This window comes from Nicotiana tomentosiformis, chromosome 11, assembly GCF_000390325.3.
Source record: "Nicotiana tomentosiformis chromosome 11, ASM39032v3, whole genome shotgun sequence".
NCBI lineage: Eukaryota > Viridiplantae > Streptophyta > Magnoliopsida > Solanales > Solanaceae > Nicotiana > Nicotiana tomentosiformis.
Window position 1 is genome coordinate 21,717,089 of NC_090822.1, and position 13,893 is coordinate 21,730,981.

The 13,893-nt window shown below is 37.7% G+C and overlaps 1 protein-coding gene across 1 annotated transcript; it reads right to left on the minus strand.

The window, feature by feature from the left end:
* Window positions 1-633: 633 nt before the first annotated feature.
* LOC138901127 (uncharacterized) lies at window positions 634-1,323 on the minus strand. The gene has a single exon (XM_070188867.1). The coding sequence runs from the start codon at window positions 1,321-1,323 to the stop codon at window positions 634-636; it is 690 nt and encodes a 229-aa protein (XP_070044968.1).
* Window positions 1,324-13,893: the final 12,570 nt, after the last annotated feature.

The window sequence follows — 13,893 nt, forward strand, 5'->3', positions numbered from 1 at the left end:
TGAAACTTCTGTACATAAACTTAGCTGTTGATCATGAGTAAGCTTAGGTCCATTTTGCATAATTTCTCTATTGATTGCACGCAATGAATTGGCCGAGGTCCCCATCAAACTCTTATAGAAGTTGACAATCTCCTCTCTTATGCTAGAAGGTGTAGTCAGCTTCCATCCATCTATAGTTGTGATCTCTAATATCTGGTTCCTGTGATTTCTTTCTTTCATCACAGCAAAAAAGTACTTAGTTTTAGCATCTCCTAATTTGACCCATTTTACTCTAGATTTCTGTTTTAGTATACTCTCTTCAATTATTGACCATTTCTCCAGATTCTGTAAACTATACTTCTGTTGTTCCAACAGGCTATCAGTGTATTGATGTTGCATACTCTCCTGAACAGTGATGACATCAGACCTTGCCTTTTCAATTCTCTGTGCAATACCCTTATACTCTTCATTGTTTACTCTTTTGAAAAGTGGTTGAAGGGCCTTGAGTTTTTTTCCAGATGTCCTCCATTTCATTAATAGCTAATCTCCTTCTCCATATGCTCACTGCAATTGTTTCAAAATCCACATGAGCAGCCCACACATTAAAGAATCTAAAGGGTGATCTGATATTGAGTCTTACAAACTTTATGATGATCAGCATAGGTGATCAGATATCAGAGGTGTGTCATACTCAGTGCACACAATGCCACAGTTCATAATCCACATGTCATTGCCAAATACCCTATCAATTCTACTTAGTATCCTGTCTGCACCCTGTTGTTTATCGGACCAGGTGTAGTAGTCCCCTTTCCATGGTAACTCATTCAGGAGAAGTGTGTGAATGCAGTCTGAGAAATCAGCCATTTCATTCATTGTAACTGGATTGCTATACAACCTATCCTGTGTATATAGCATGGCATTAAAATCACCACTTAAAATCCAAGGTTTGGTCATATGAACAGAGATGTCATTCAAACTTATCGATAGAGCCTTCCTTTGTTCCAAAGTATTAAAGCCATACACCAGTGTAAAGTATGCTTCAAACCCATCCATCCTTCCCCTGGCTAAGCAGTGAATTAGTTGAGCCTCTACTCTGTCAATATCCACACAGTATATATTAGGATCCCAGGTAAGCCATATTTTTCCATTCACTGCACTTTGGTAATTGCATTGCAGTGCCCAACCTGGTACTATATTTTTGAATACTCTATTAATACTAGTTTCTTTAACTCTAGTTTCAAGCAGGCCTGATAGTTTAATGTACTTATTCTTCAAATATAACTTTAGATCCTTTTGCTTGTATCTCTTGTTAATACCCCTAACATTCCACACTAAGAAGGTCATTGGGATAATATAGGAGGCCCACTTTCTGTTGTAGGCAAGCTTTTATGGTTCCCATTCCCATCTGTTTTCACTGTTGCATTGCTAAGCCTCTGAACACTAGTAGACAAAGCTGAAAACTCTCTGGTGCAGCTCAATTCAGGGCTGCTGATCCATATTGTGAATCTCCTTATTACTAACCCTTAGCTTTTTCTCACAAATAGCCAGTGGTAGTTGTCTTTGCTCAGGTATTTGATGGTCATACACACCGACATTTGATTTATTGGCTCCCAAATCCTCAGTAGGCTTTTCTTTCACATCAACAGGTTTCTTTGTTCTCCATTCTCGGGTCACCTTTGGTGGCACCACTGGTTGTGGGGCAGGTTGTGCATTGCCTACTGGTCTCCTCCTCCTCCTAGGCTGCTCAAAATTCTGCTGCTCAACCTCAAGTTGCTTGCAATAGTGACCTATTTTCAAGCACACATCACAAAAGTCTGGCTTCTAGTCATACTCTATCATTTGTTCGAATTGCCTCCCTTCAGGTTCCCACACAGTGACATTAGTGGGAAGTGGTCTAGTAACGTTGATTTCAATTAGCATGAGAGTATGCGAGGTTCTCTTTTGTTTAGATGTGCACCCATCTGCATATAAAGGCTTTCTTATTGCACTTGTAATTCTACTCAGTGATTGGCCACCCTAGCAACTCATAGGGAGATTTGGTAATACCACCCACAGGGGAATTTCAGTGAGAAATTCATTTTTAAATCAAAATTTGCAGTCCATGGTTTCAGGATCAAAGGTTGGTTGTTAATCGTGTAAGGACCACAATACAGGACTTCATGCATGTCATTGATAGACTGAAATCTTGCAGGGTTTTTAAGCTTAAATGTAACTTAAAATTATTGGGTTTTTAAGCTTAAATATTGCTTAAAAGAGGGTGAATGGGAAATGGAGGTAAATTGAAAATATTTGAGTTTCCTCCTTGACAATGGGACATTGTCCCATATTGGAAGAGGAAAAGGTTTTGATGGGTATATATACAATTACACTTCTTCTAGCTCTTAAAGAGTTAAGAAAAAGTCAAGTCTCGCGCCGTCGTCGTCGCTTGCTCGGCTTCGGACTTCAGATTTGAAGAAACAGTTTGCACCTCTTCAGTTTGAGCTCAACATTGATTTGCTACCTAAACATTGGTGTTTGAAGTATCGTTACACCAGTGTGTAATTCGTTCTATCCTGTGAGGAAATAATCCACAACTTTGGGTACTAGGAAGGGATTAAATTCCTTAAGGAAACACTTCTGTTTCTTTTACATTTCTGTTTATATGTTATCTCGGATTAAATTCTATTTCTTTTACATTTCTGTTTATATATTATTTTATTTTCTCCGAAATTATTTTACAAATACAGTTCAATAACAAATCTGACCACATAGTAGCCCTCATCATGGTAAAATACCTCAGGTTCTGCCACTTGATTCCAGCTCTGTTTTACATACTTATGCATGTAGTTATAGCCCGGAGTTTCCCCAATTACATACACAATCAGAGCACAACTCTATTTCTGGATCTCCTTATCTACATCCTCCTTTTCAAGCTGGACAACAACTTTCCCTTCAAAAGATAGCTTTAGTCCATTCTCAGAACTACGGTTACCTGCAAAAAGGGAGGTCCATGTAGTTGTTGTCCTCTTTTTCTCAATTTCTAGTTCTAGATCTGGTGTAGATTTGCTTGTACTCGCTATGCCTGCTAATTTCCTAGTTGGTTTGTCTTTATAACCGCTTAGAAATGGACTAATACTCAGATCCAATCTCTTAGTAGGTCCCTGTACTATCAATTCACTCTCTTGTTGTTTCTGCCTTGCACCTTCAATGGAACATGAGTATTTACCAATTCAGCCATTGGAGCTTTATCTGGTTGCATGAGAGCTTCAGCTGGCTTGCCAATACCAGTTAAAGGTTGCAACCTAGGTCTTTCTCGAGCTCGTCCCTGAGCGCGCCTTAGTTTAACGTGCGCTCAGGACATGAGAGCTAGAGAGAGAAAGCGGACACCTCTAAGGACACCTATAATACTTAACATAGCAATTTTTAAAAGTTTACACTCATTGATATGAAATATATTACTCTGTCTAGTCACTATCTCATTTTATTTGGCATTATTATTTTTTTGAAGAAACTTTCTTCTTTGATATCTAGTGTAAAAAAATAATTTTGTAACTTAATCATGTACTAGTATATAATAATTTACAATCTTCTTTTATTAATTCAACAAAATTAATTTTTTCCATGTAAATCTTGACGGTTGAAGTGAAAAACTTTAAGGTTTATGTGTAACCTCTAGAACTATAAATCATCCGAGTAGAAAGAGTAGTTAATAAGACTAAAAAAAACACAAGATAAAAGAAAATAACATCAGATAATGCATTTTCCCAGCGAGCAATTTGTACTTGAACTTTGCATCTCTATTTGGGAATACTTTCAGGCTTTTTTCTTGAATTCTCGAAAGAAAATCTGTATTCTTCATTTTTTTTTGTTTTTATTTCAGTTCTCTAAAATGAATGATTTCACTAATCTATGATTCATGTTGAAGTTTCTATCTTGTTACCTTCATTTAATAATTTCGTTTCAGTTTGTGTGCAATTTAAATTGTATGAATGAAACTGTATTTCAAAGATGTATTCATGAGATTAATGTATTCTCTAGTCTGAATGTAGTCTGTATTGGGCCCATATGCCCATATCATGTAGCACGACTGTGTATAAGATTATTTAAGTATGTTGACTAATCATCTTATGGTGGTATTATTTAGACCCAGTAGATTGCCCTAACTTATTGGATTTTGCCAGCGCTTTTGCTTTACCCTAATATTTTTGGATTTTGACTCTATCCCTCTATTTTGCACTTAGGGATTTTTACCTTCCTGTACACTATACGTAACCTTATTACCCTCGCTACTCAAGTTTTAACTTAATTACATGGGCATATACAATTTACCAATTATATGCATTTTAGAAATTAAATGAGATATCAATTAAGTCCTTTATTCACGCTATACAATATCTAACGTATATATCCCACTCCCCCATGTTTCTCTGCCCACACCCCCACTCTTCAGAACATCTCTTCCTCCATTAACGCTTTCTTCCATATTTGTTCAAAAAGCTTTTCCATTTTCTCTCTCAAAATCCCTACGAATTCCTTAGTTCATCAAATTTATCTTCCCTTACGATAAAGAAAAAAGGAACTCTGAGGAAAAGCCCTAAACAAGCTACAGATGGTGAAATTCCTATATTTGATTTGAGTGCTTTCTCACAGGATTCACTCAAAAAATGGTGGAATCCCGACATGCAACATCAGAGAGAATGTCCACGCTTTCCCCTCGTGAAGCTAGGTATAACGACCCAACCGGTCGTTTTGAGCCCTAGCGTGTCGTTCATCGGTTTGAAATCTTGAGTAGCTTCATTTCATATATTATGACTTGCACGACGAAGTTCGGGGTTGATTTGGAAGGATAACTCTCAATTTGGAAGCTTTAAGTTGGAAGAGTTCACCAATGTTTGACTTTGGCGTCATTTCGTAATGTCAAGTGGGATTCGGGCGCGTTCAGCGAAACATGAAGGTTTGAAAGTTAAGAGAGTTTAATAAATTGAGTTTGATCATTAGTTCTTAGTTTTAATCATTCATGTTCCGAGCCTTTGAACAAGTGTATATAGGGTATATAAACTTATTAGGATGATTTGACGGGGTTCCTCGGACCTCGGGTGAGTTTTGCGGTGGTTTCGGAGCACTTTTAGGTCTTTTTGAACTGTTGATAACTGGTGTGAGATGCGATCATGGAGGTTTGGTCCGCGATCGAGAAGAGCAAAGTGACTTCCAGGCCTTGTGAATTGCGATCGTGGAAGGGAGGGCCGCGATAGCGTAGAAGGAAATTCTTCTGTCAGTGGTCTGATTTCGAAAGCTTATATCTTGCAATCTACAAGACATTTCACGATGATCCAAAAATAAAAGTTGTAACCCTTTGAATCTAGTTTTCAGAAAATTAAACCATTTATCATTTGGAATTTTTTACAAACAATTATGACCATTTTACCGAATAGTGTCTCTGAAGAAGAAAACACAAATTTGTACATCATGATCGAGGGGTTTTGGCCGCGATCGCGAAGAAGAAGGCCTGACAGGTGTATTAAGCATCCAAATTTCAGGATTATGAGTTTATTTCTTCACTTTTAAGTTCTTGGAGCACATGTAGGGGGATTTGGGGTTATTCTTGAAGACCATTTTCGCCGTATATCATAAGGTAAGTTATTACTACTTGTTGTAAGTTATATACAAGGATTATATATGGATTTAAAAATGAAATATTGTAGAAATCGTGGGACTTTGGGAGAAACTCTAGAAGTGTAAATCATGGATTTTTACTATAAATTGGACATAAAATTAGGAATAAATTATATACTTGAGTTCGTGGTGCCATGTACAATGTTTGTCTTCGAAAATTTTCGGAATACGGGCACGTGGGTTGACTTTGTTGACTTTTCAAGCGGAGTTGAGAATTATTATAATTGATTAATTAAGAGTCTTTGGTTATATTTTGATTGGTTTGCATGTTGTTTGACTAGTTTTGGATCGATGGGCATCGACTTGAGGTGTTAGAGAGGCATTAGAACCAGTTATAGGATTTCGGAGCGAGGTAAATCTCCTGTCTAACCTTGTGAGGGAGAAATTTACCCAGTAGGTATTATATTTTCTATGTGTTATATGTTGTTACGCACGTATGAGGTGACGAGTGTCCATGCGTATGCTAGAATTCATGATTTGGTTCGGGTAGACTTAGACTCACGCCATGCTTTAATTATAATATTTGAGTTATTCTTGCCTGTTTAATTGCTTGAATATACATTTTGTCTGAGACTAGACTTGCGTAAAGTATCGGACTTACGATTCGTGATGTATGGAGAGCTAATTGATTAGCAGTAGAGATTTCACTTCCTATTACGAATTTCTCCCATGTTGTATGTATTTGTTCGGAGGTTTTCTTGAATTTCACAACTCACACATATATTTGTGAGTAGGGCCAGTGACCCGTCAAGTCTTCATTATTCCTATGGGATCGGGCTGATCGCCTCAGCAGTAACATTATGGGACCGAGTCGTTCGCCTTAGCGGTATTATGAGATGCATATATTAGTTGTTCCGGTTGACCGACAGTGTACACAATTATTGGATCGGGCTGAACGCCTCAGCGGTACTATAATGGGATCGAGTTGTACGCCACGGCATGAATTTGTGCCTTTACCCCTATGGGATCGGGCCGCTCGCCTCGGCAGAATCATGCGAAACACTTGATAAGGAGTTCGCATACTCATGACTTTTCCAGACTTGAGATATGACTTTTGATTTAGTGATGACCACTACGTATTCCATTTGAGGAGGTGTCCAGTATTTGAGGACTTTGTGTTCACTGTTCAGCCGTAGACCTTATTATTTGCCTATATCTGTTCTTATTGTTTACTTACCATGTTTCGTACTTGTCTACTTTACTATATTTGACTTATTGGACCACCAGTAAGTGCCAATGTCGACCCCTCGTAACTACTTCTTTGGGGTTAGGCTAGATATTTAGTTGGTACGCGTTGATTTCGTACTCATGCTATACTTTTGTACTTATTGTGCAGGTATATCTCTGATGTTCATTTGGGCGCAAGGGCGAACCTATTGAGGGGGCTTTAAGGTGAGATGCATCCCATGATACAATCTGCAGCACACAGAGCCTCTTTCATGTTCATTTATGTTATCATGTCTATTTTACATTCCAGATAAATGTTGTATTATTACTGTACTTCCTAGTAGATGCTCATGTACTTGTGACACCGAGTTTTAGGATATTCTAGTAGATGTTAATGGTTTTGCACTAATATCAACACCTTTTTATTTTACATCTTACTAATATTGTATGTATCCATAATGGTTCACTGTTGGCTTGCCTAACGGCGATGTTGGGCACCATCACTACCTATAGTTGATTTTGGGTCGTGACAACTTAGTATCAGAGCTCTAAGTTCACTTAGTTCTTACGAGTCATGAGCAATTCTAGTAGAGTCGTGAAGATCGGTATGGAGTCGTCTATACTTATCTTGGAGAGGCTGCAGGGCTGTTAGGAGAACTTTCCTTCTTGATTCCTCGTCGTGCGATTTGATTCTATTGAAGCTTATGTCTGCATTTCCTTCCTACCCCTTCTTATGTGAAGTCGAGCATTCATTATCAGTTGGGCACCTATAAGTTGTGGAGAAGCTACATATGTGGTACATGATGTCTTTCCATGCGTGTGCGGGCGGATTATTAGAATCTCTTTGTTGAGGGATGTTTTGTCATTTCAATCCAGTGTTAGTGATGCCTACGGTGTCGAGGATATACACAGTGTATTGTGATGTTCATGCGTTGTTATCGTGTATTGTTGGTGTGAATTGTAGGGTGCTTATTTATATGTCGTAGCAGTGAATGTCCTGAGAGGAGGATTTCTCGATTCATGGTTCAAAGATTCAACATTTAATTCCAATAGAGGAGAGGCAATTAGACTATGGATGTTCAGGCTTTGGTTGACGGGGTAGCGAAATTGGATATTTTCGAACTTGGTGGAATTCTTGTTTGTGATGTGGTGTCATCGTCCTTGTTTGAACGCATTTAGGCTCATCGGTGTGATGGTCTTTATTGGTTAGTCTTCGGGTCAGGGTGTTGTGAAATGGTACCTAAGAAGCAGTTATCGGTGATGACGGTATGTAGCGACTTCAGAATCGAATTGGAGTTTCCAAAGTTGATGTCACGAGGGAGATGATCCCTGAGGTGGCTTCTGCATTTAGGGAGTTCGAATGTGACAAGAAGGGGCTTGATCGGAGTGTAGGAAAATGTGAATATTTGATTATCGTTTTGGGATGCACTATGGCTCTGAGTTTTAAACATATTGTTGGACCTTCAGTTGATGTTAATGAATGAATGGATTCTTACGACTGGCGGATGAGTGTGGACCCGGGGAGATTAACTGATTTCATAATGGTTATAACCATGGCATGTCGTCGGAGGATGTAGATATGAGGTTACATAGGTGGGCTATCTCATGTGAAAAGGTTAAGATTATATGATTTCTTATGAAGTTCCTATGAAGAGTTCTACTTTTTATCCAACATGAGGCATGTACTGCGATGTAGGTCGTGGTTGCCTGGAAAAGATAGTGCGGTTGTTATGAAGTTGAGTGTGCATTTAGGATTGCTAATTTGGGATGTATGATGATTAGTACAACAAGAGCTTGTGAGAAATTTAGCGGAGTAATGGTGTGAGATCATGGTAACCGAGAAGGAGGATTCATTGATATATGAATTTATGTGATTGTGGCTTAAAGATAAGTAGGGAGCCTACCGTCTACAATTGGGCCGCGTGGTTATGTGCCTTGGCAGTATCAGGTTATCGGTACATTGTTTTTTTTTTTAGTTAAAAAGTTGTTTTCATGCATATCTTGATATCTAATATTTTGTTGTTCCTTTATTGTAGAAATTTTTTCTGCATTGTGTATATATCTTGTTATTTATCACATTTCTACATATTTCTGAAATTGTATATTTGTTATATATTATTTGAAATAATTTTGTTAGGGTATGTATTACATGATTTAGTTTGTTTTATTATTTAATTTTTGCTCTCTTTGTAGATGTTAATTTTATTTTCTGCAAACAAATTGTATATATTATATCTAGTAGTTAGTTTTTCCCCCAATGTTTTAAATGTAGGTTACTTTCTAGTTTTCTTGCTCTAAACATAAAATTATCAGTGTTTTGTAACTTCATTTATAGTTTAATTATTGTATTTATTTTTTAATTTGTAATTTATTTGTCTGCAATGTATTACTATCTTTTTATCTATAGATAAATTGTAGCAGTATTGTTATTATTTTGTTTTTTTGTCTTTAAACATGTTTTATTAATTTATTTTTTCTTTTCATGCAGAATCGGATATTTTTTGCACCACATGATGTTGATTATGACATCACTAGGTTTCAAACATTATCCGACCCTGATGTTCCTGCCCAAATCATGGTATTATTGTTCGAAAATGGGAAAATATTATTTGAGAAGACATGTTTTGGGCACTTTCTTGGCATGCCCAAACTATGTATCCAAAATTAGGCAATTCACCTTTTGATGAAGTATGAATTGAACACATCCAGGTCTGATTTTTTTCCAGCAAAGATAAATGGTGAGAGGTTGAACTTTGGGCTGAGGGAGTTTGCTCTTATTACTGGCCACAAATGTGTTACAGAAGTAACAGACTTTGGTTACACGCCTAAATATGATAGTAAAACAATAATGAGTTATTTTTCGAACAAGAAAAAAGTTGAGAAGTCGTACCTGAAACAAATTATATGTAGTTGTAGTTGGGTGAATGACGAGGGTGTAGTCAAGCTATGTATTCTGTATCTTATAGAGTTCTCCCTTTGTCCTTAAGAGAAAGAGAATGGTTTGATAGACCACTTTAGGTTCTATTTGGTTGACTCAGGGTAGTATGCAAATTTTGCATGGGATATAGCTGCTTATACACATTTGCTTCAGTCTGTTAGGCATAAGTTAAACCCATATGTGCATTTTATCTTATTCAAGGTTTTTCGCTCGCTATGAAAATTTGGTTGTATGCGTGTTGCTCTATAGTTAACACATAAATTACTACAAAGGTTGGTAATCTGATCCCCCGTATCCTTAACTGGACAACAACAAAGGACAAGATATGGATTTCTGCATTGGAAGAGAGGAAGATCAAACCATCATGGATCAAGGTAAATTTTTTCACATATGTTAATGGTAACACAAAATATTAACATACTTAACACAACAATTCCACATTTTTATGGTACAAATAATATAACTACAAATTATATACATATATTGACTAACTCCCTTATATTATTCTTTCACTAAGTTCACCTACATAATGGAAGCCCAAAAGAGCTATCTAGAATAACTTTGCCAGACAAAGTTGACTATATGGTTGAAGAAGCTGAAACGCAAGCCGAGCATCCGAGAAATGCTCCATCTTCATGTAACAACCCGGCCGATCGTTTTGAGTATTACAGTCTCGTTTTTCCATTTACTGCTTATCCTATAATCTATTATAATTATGTGACTCGTCGGTGAGGTTTCAGAATAAATTGGAAAAATGTATTGACCCGGCCGGTCGTTTTGAGTATTACAGTCTCGTTTACCCATTTACTGCTTATCCTGTGTTCTATTATAATTAAGTGACTCTTCGGTAAGGTTTCAGAATGAATTGGAATACTTAGTTCCAAGATTTAAATCTGAAGTTGAAATAGTTGATCGGATATTGATTTATGTGTAAACGACCCCGGAATAGAGTTTTAATGATTCCAATAGCTCCGTATGGTGATTTTGGACTTAGAGGCATGTCCGGAAAAGTTTTTGGAAGTTTGTATTTAAATTAGACTTGACTTGGCTAAAATAGAAATTTAAGTTTAGAAGTTTAACCAGGGAGTTGACTTTTAGATATCGGGGTCGGAATCTGATTCTAGAAATTGAAATACATCTGTTATGTCATTTGTAACTTATGTGCAAAATTTGAGGTCAATCGGACTTGATTTGATAGGTTCTGGCATCGAATGTAGAAGTTGAAATTTTTTAGTTTAATTAAACTTGAATTAGGGTATGATTCGTGGTTTTAGCATTGTTTGATGTGATTTAGAGGTTTGACTAAGTTTGTATGATGTTTTAGGACTTGTTGGTGTATTTGGTTGAGGTCCCGGGGGGCTCAGGTGAGTTTCGGATGGTTAACGGATCAAATTTGGACTTAGAATAATTGAAACTTTCAGCTGCCTATTGAGACAATTGCACCTGCGAAAATAGGCTCGCAGGTGCGAGCTCGCAAAAGTGAGCCTGGGAGCGCAGAAGCGAAAAAGGGAGAGTGGGCAGTGGCCGCAGGTGCAAGACTGCATAAGCGGTTGGTTCCTCGCACCTGCGAGACCGCAGAAGCGGCTAAGTGAGTCGCGGGTGCGGAACCCCTAGGCAGTATACATTTCGAAGGGTTTCCGAGATTTTACCATATTTGGACATTTCCAATATGGTTTTGGGGCAATTTTCAGAGAGAATTCACGGAAAAACTTGAGATAAGTCACTTGTGATCATTATTAGTCGATAAATATTGAATTATCATTGAATATTCCGACTAGATTACGTGTTTTTGAGGTGTAATTAGAGGATTTGGGCCTAGGGATTTGAAAATGAGATTTGGGAATTTGAAGGTCGAGTTGTTGTTGGAATTTGGTAAATTTGGTATGGTTAGACTCGTGGTTGAATGGGCGTTCATATTTTGTAACTTTTTTCGGTTTTCGAGACGTGCCCCCCATTGGAAATATTTGAGTGCAATTTCGGATTTTATAGGAAAATTAGTATTTTTATGTGGAATTAATTCCTATAATTTGTGTTGACTGAATCGAATTAATTGTGACTAGATTCGAGCCGTTCGAAAGTTGATACACGCAGAATGGAATTTCTGGAGCATTGTTTATCTTTCTCGATATTGGACTCGGCTTGTTCAAGGTAAGTAACACTTCTAAACTTAGTGCTGAGGGTATGAAACCCCAAATTTCGTGTTATGTGCTTGTTGTTGAGGGGACGCACATACTAGGTGACAGGCGTGTGTGAGTGTACCGTGTGAATTTTAACTCCGTTATTTTTGTGGTACTGTGTAGTTACCTAAACTTATCTAAAATATGAAATCTCTACGTACTAGAGTTATTGAGCTGTGATCCATGTTAGAAACCATGTCTAGGCTACATGCTTATTTTGTTGGGACCCACTGAGGTCATTACTGTTGTTGAGCTATTTGCTTACATTGCAACTTCATACTCAGTCAAGTTCATTTATTGCATATCATATTTCAGTCTCTGTTGTTATTTATTGATACATCATATCATCATCTTGGGCTATTTTCATGACATAGTGAGCCCGAGAGAGAGATTGATGACTGAGTAAGGTCGAGGGACTGATTGTGAGGTTATAGATACTATATCACGTGAATTGTCCGTGCAACACGTGAGTTGTTCGTGCAGATCCAGATATTGCTACTATAGCACGTGAGATGTCCGTGCAACACGTGATTTGTCTGTGCTAATCCAGACATTATACTGTAGCACGAGAGTTGTCCATGCAGCACGTGAGTTGTCCGTGCAGATCCAGATATTATATTATAGCACTTGAGTTGTCCATACAACACGTGATTTGTCCGTGCGGATTATAGTGCTTGGGCTGAAGGAGCCCCTCCGAAGTCTGCACACACCCCCAGTGAGCGCAGGTACCTATTGAGTGCGAGTACGAGTGCCGAGTGATTGGGAGGACTAAGTGGATTGATATTCTGAGAGTATGAATATGATTGTTCACTATGTTGTCGGCATGCACACTTGACATACAAGCATACAAACGTATTTTTCCTCATGTTGTACGGTATCACATCATTCATGACTTCTTAACACATTGACATGTAGGCATAAAGATGTACTTTTCCTCATGCCACTTGATAATGAAACATTTACCTGTTGAAAAGTTTCGGATGGAAAATCATGATTTTACAAACTTACTCATATTTTCGGTGACTTTTGGCAAAGAATTTGAGTTTACTATTATATTGAAAAGAAAAAGTTTATTTTTCTGGTATTTTATATGAGCTGAGCATTTTATTATTGAGTTATTACTTGTGCTGCTTTAAATTGTATTGTTATCAGATATTATTAGTTATTGGAGTTGGACTCTGACCCTTGTCCCAACTCATCACTACTTTCAACCTAAGGTTAGGTTTGATACTTATTGAATACATGGGGTCGGTTGTACTCATACTACAGTTCTGCACCTTTCGTGCAAATATTTGATGCTAATGTTGATGTGTACGAAGAGAGATGGATCTGAAGATGCACCTGCGTTCCAGCCATTGCTTCCTCTTGTTCATGGTAGCTTTAGAATTTTTAATTTGTTCATGTATATGTCAGACATATGACGTATTTTTATTTCACACCAGTTTTGTAAATTCTAATCTTAGAAGCTCATGATTTATACTACCAGTCCTTGGGGAGTGTATTAGAGTTAGTTAAATATTAATTGAATCGGATTGTTGTTATTTGGATTACCTAGCAGGTGAGATTAGGTGCCATCACGGCAAGTTGGATTTTGGGTTGTGACAAGGTGGTGTCAGAGCTCTAGGTTCATAGGTTCTACAAGTCATGAGCAACTGTCTAGTAGAGTCTCGCGGATCGGTATGATGGCGTCCATACTTATCTTCGAGAGGCTAAAGGGAATTTAGGATAATTTCCCATCTTTCTTTCCTTATCGTGCCAAATTGATTCAACTTGAAACATAACTCTTTGAATTCCTTCCACACATTCGTGTGCGCATGTGAGCGCTCGATATCAGTTGTGCATCGCTGGCTTGTGATTCCATGAACGAGGTTCAAAATGTGTATTCTTTATTTTGGTGATGGGCCAGTCTGGAGGACTTGAGGCTAGGTTTAGACCGCAGCTTAGGCTCGATAGCCTCCATTGTAGCTTGTACATTTGGAC

What these genes read in the sequence shown, in the direction of transcription:
- LOC138901127 (XM_070188867.1), bottom strand. Translation starts at nt 1,323, where the DNA reads ATGACCTTCTTAGTGTGGAATGTTAGGGGTATTAACAAGAGATACAAG.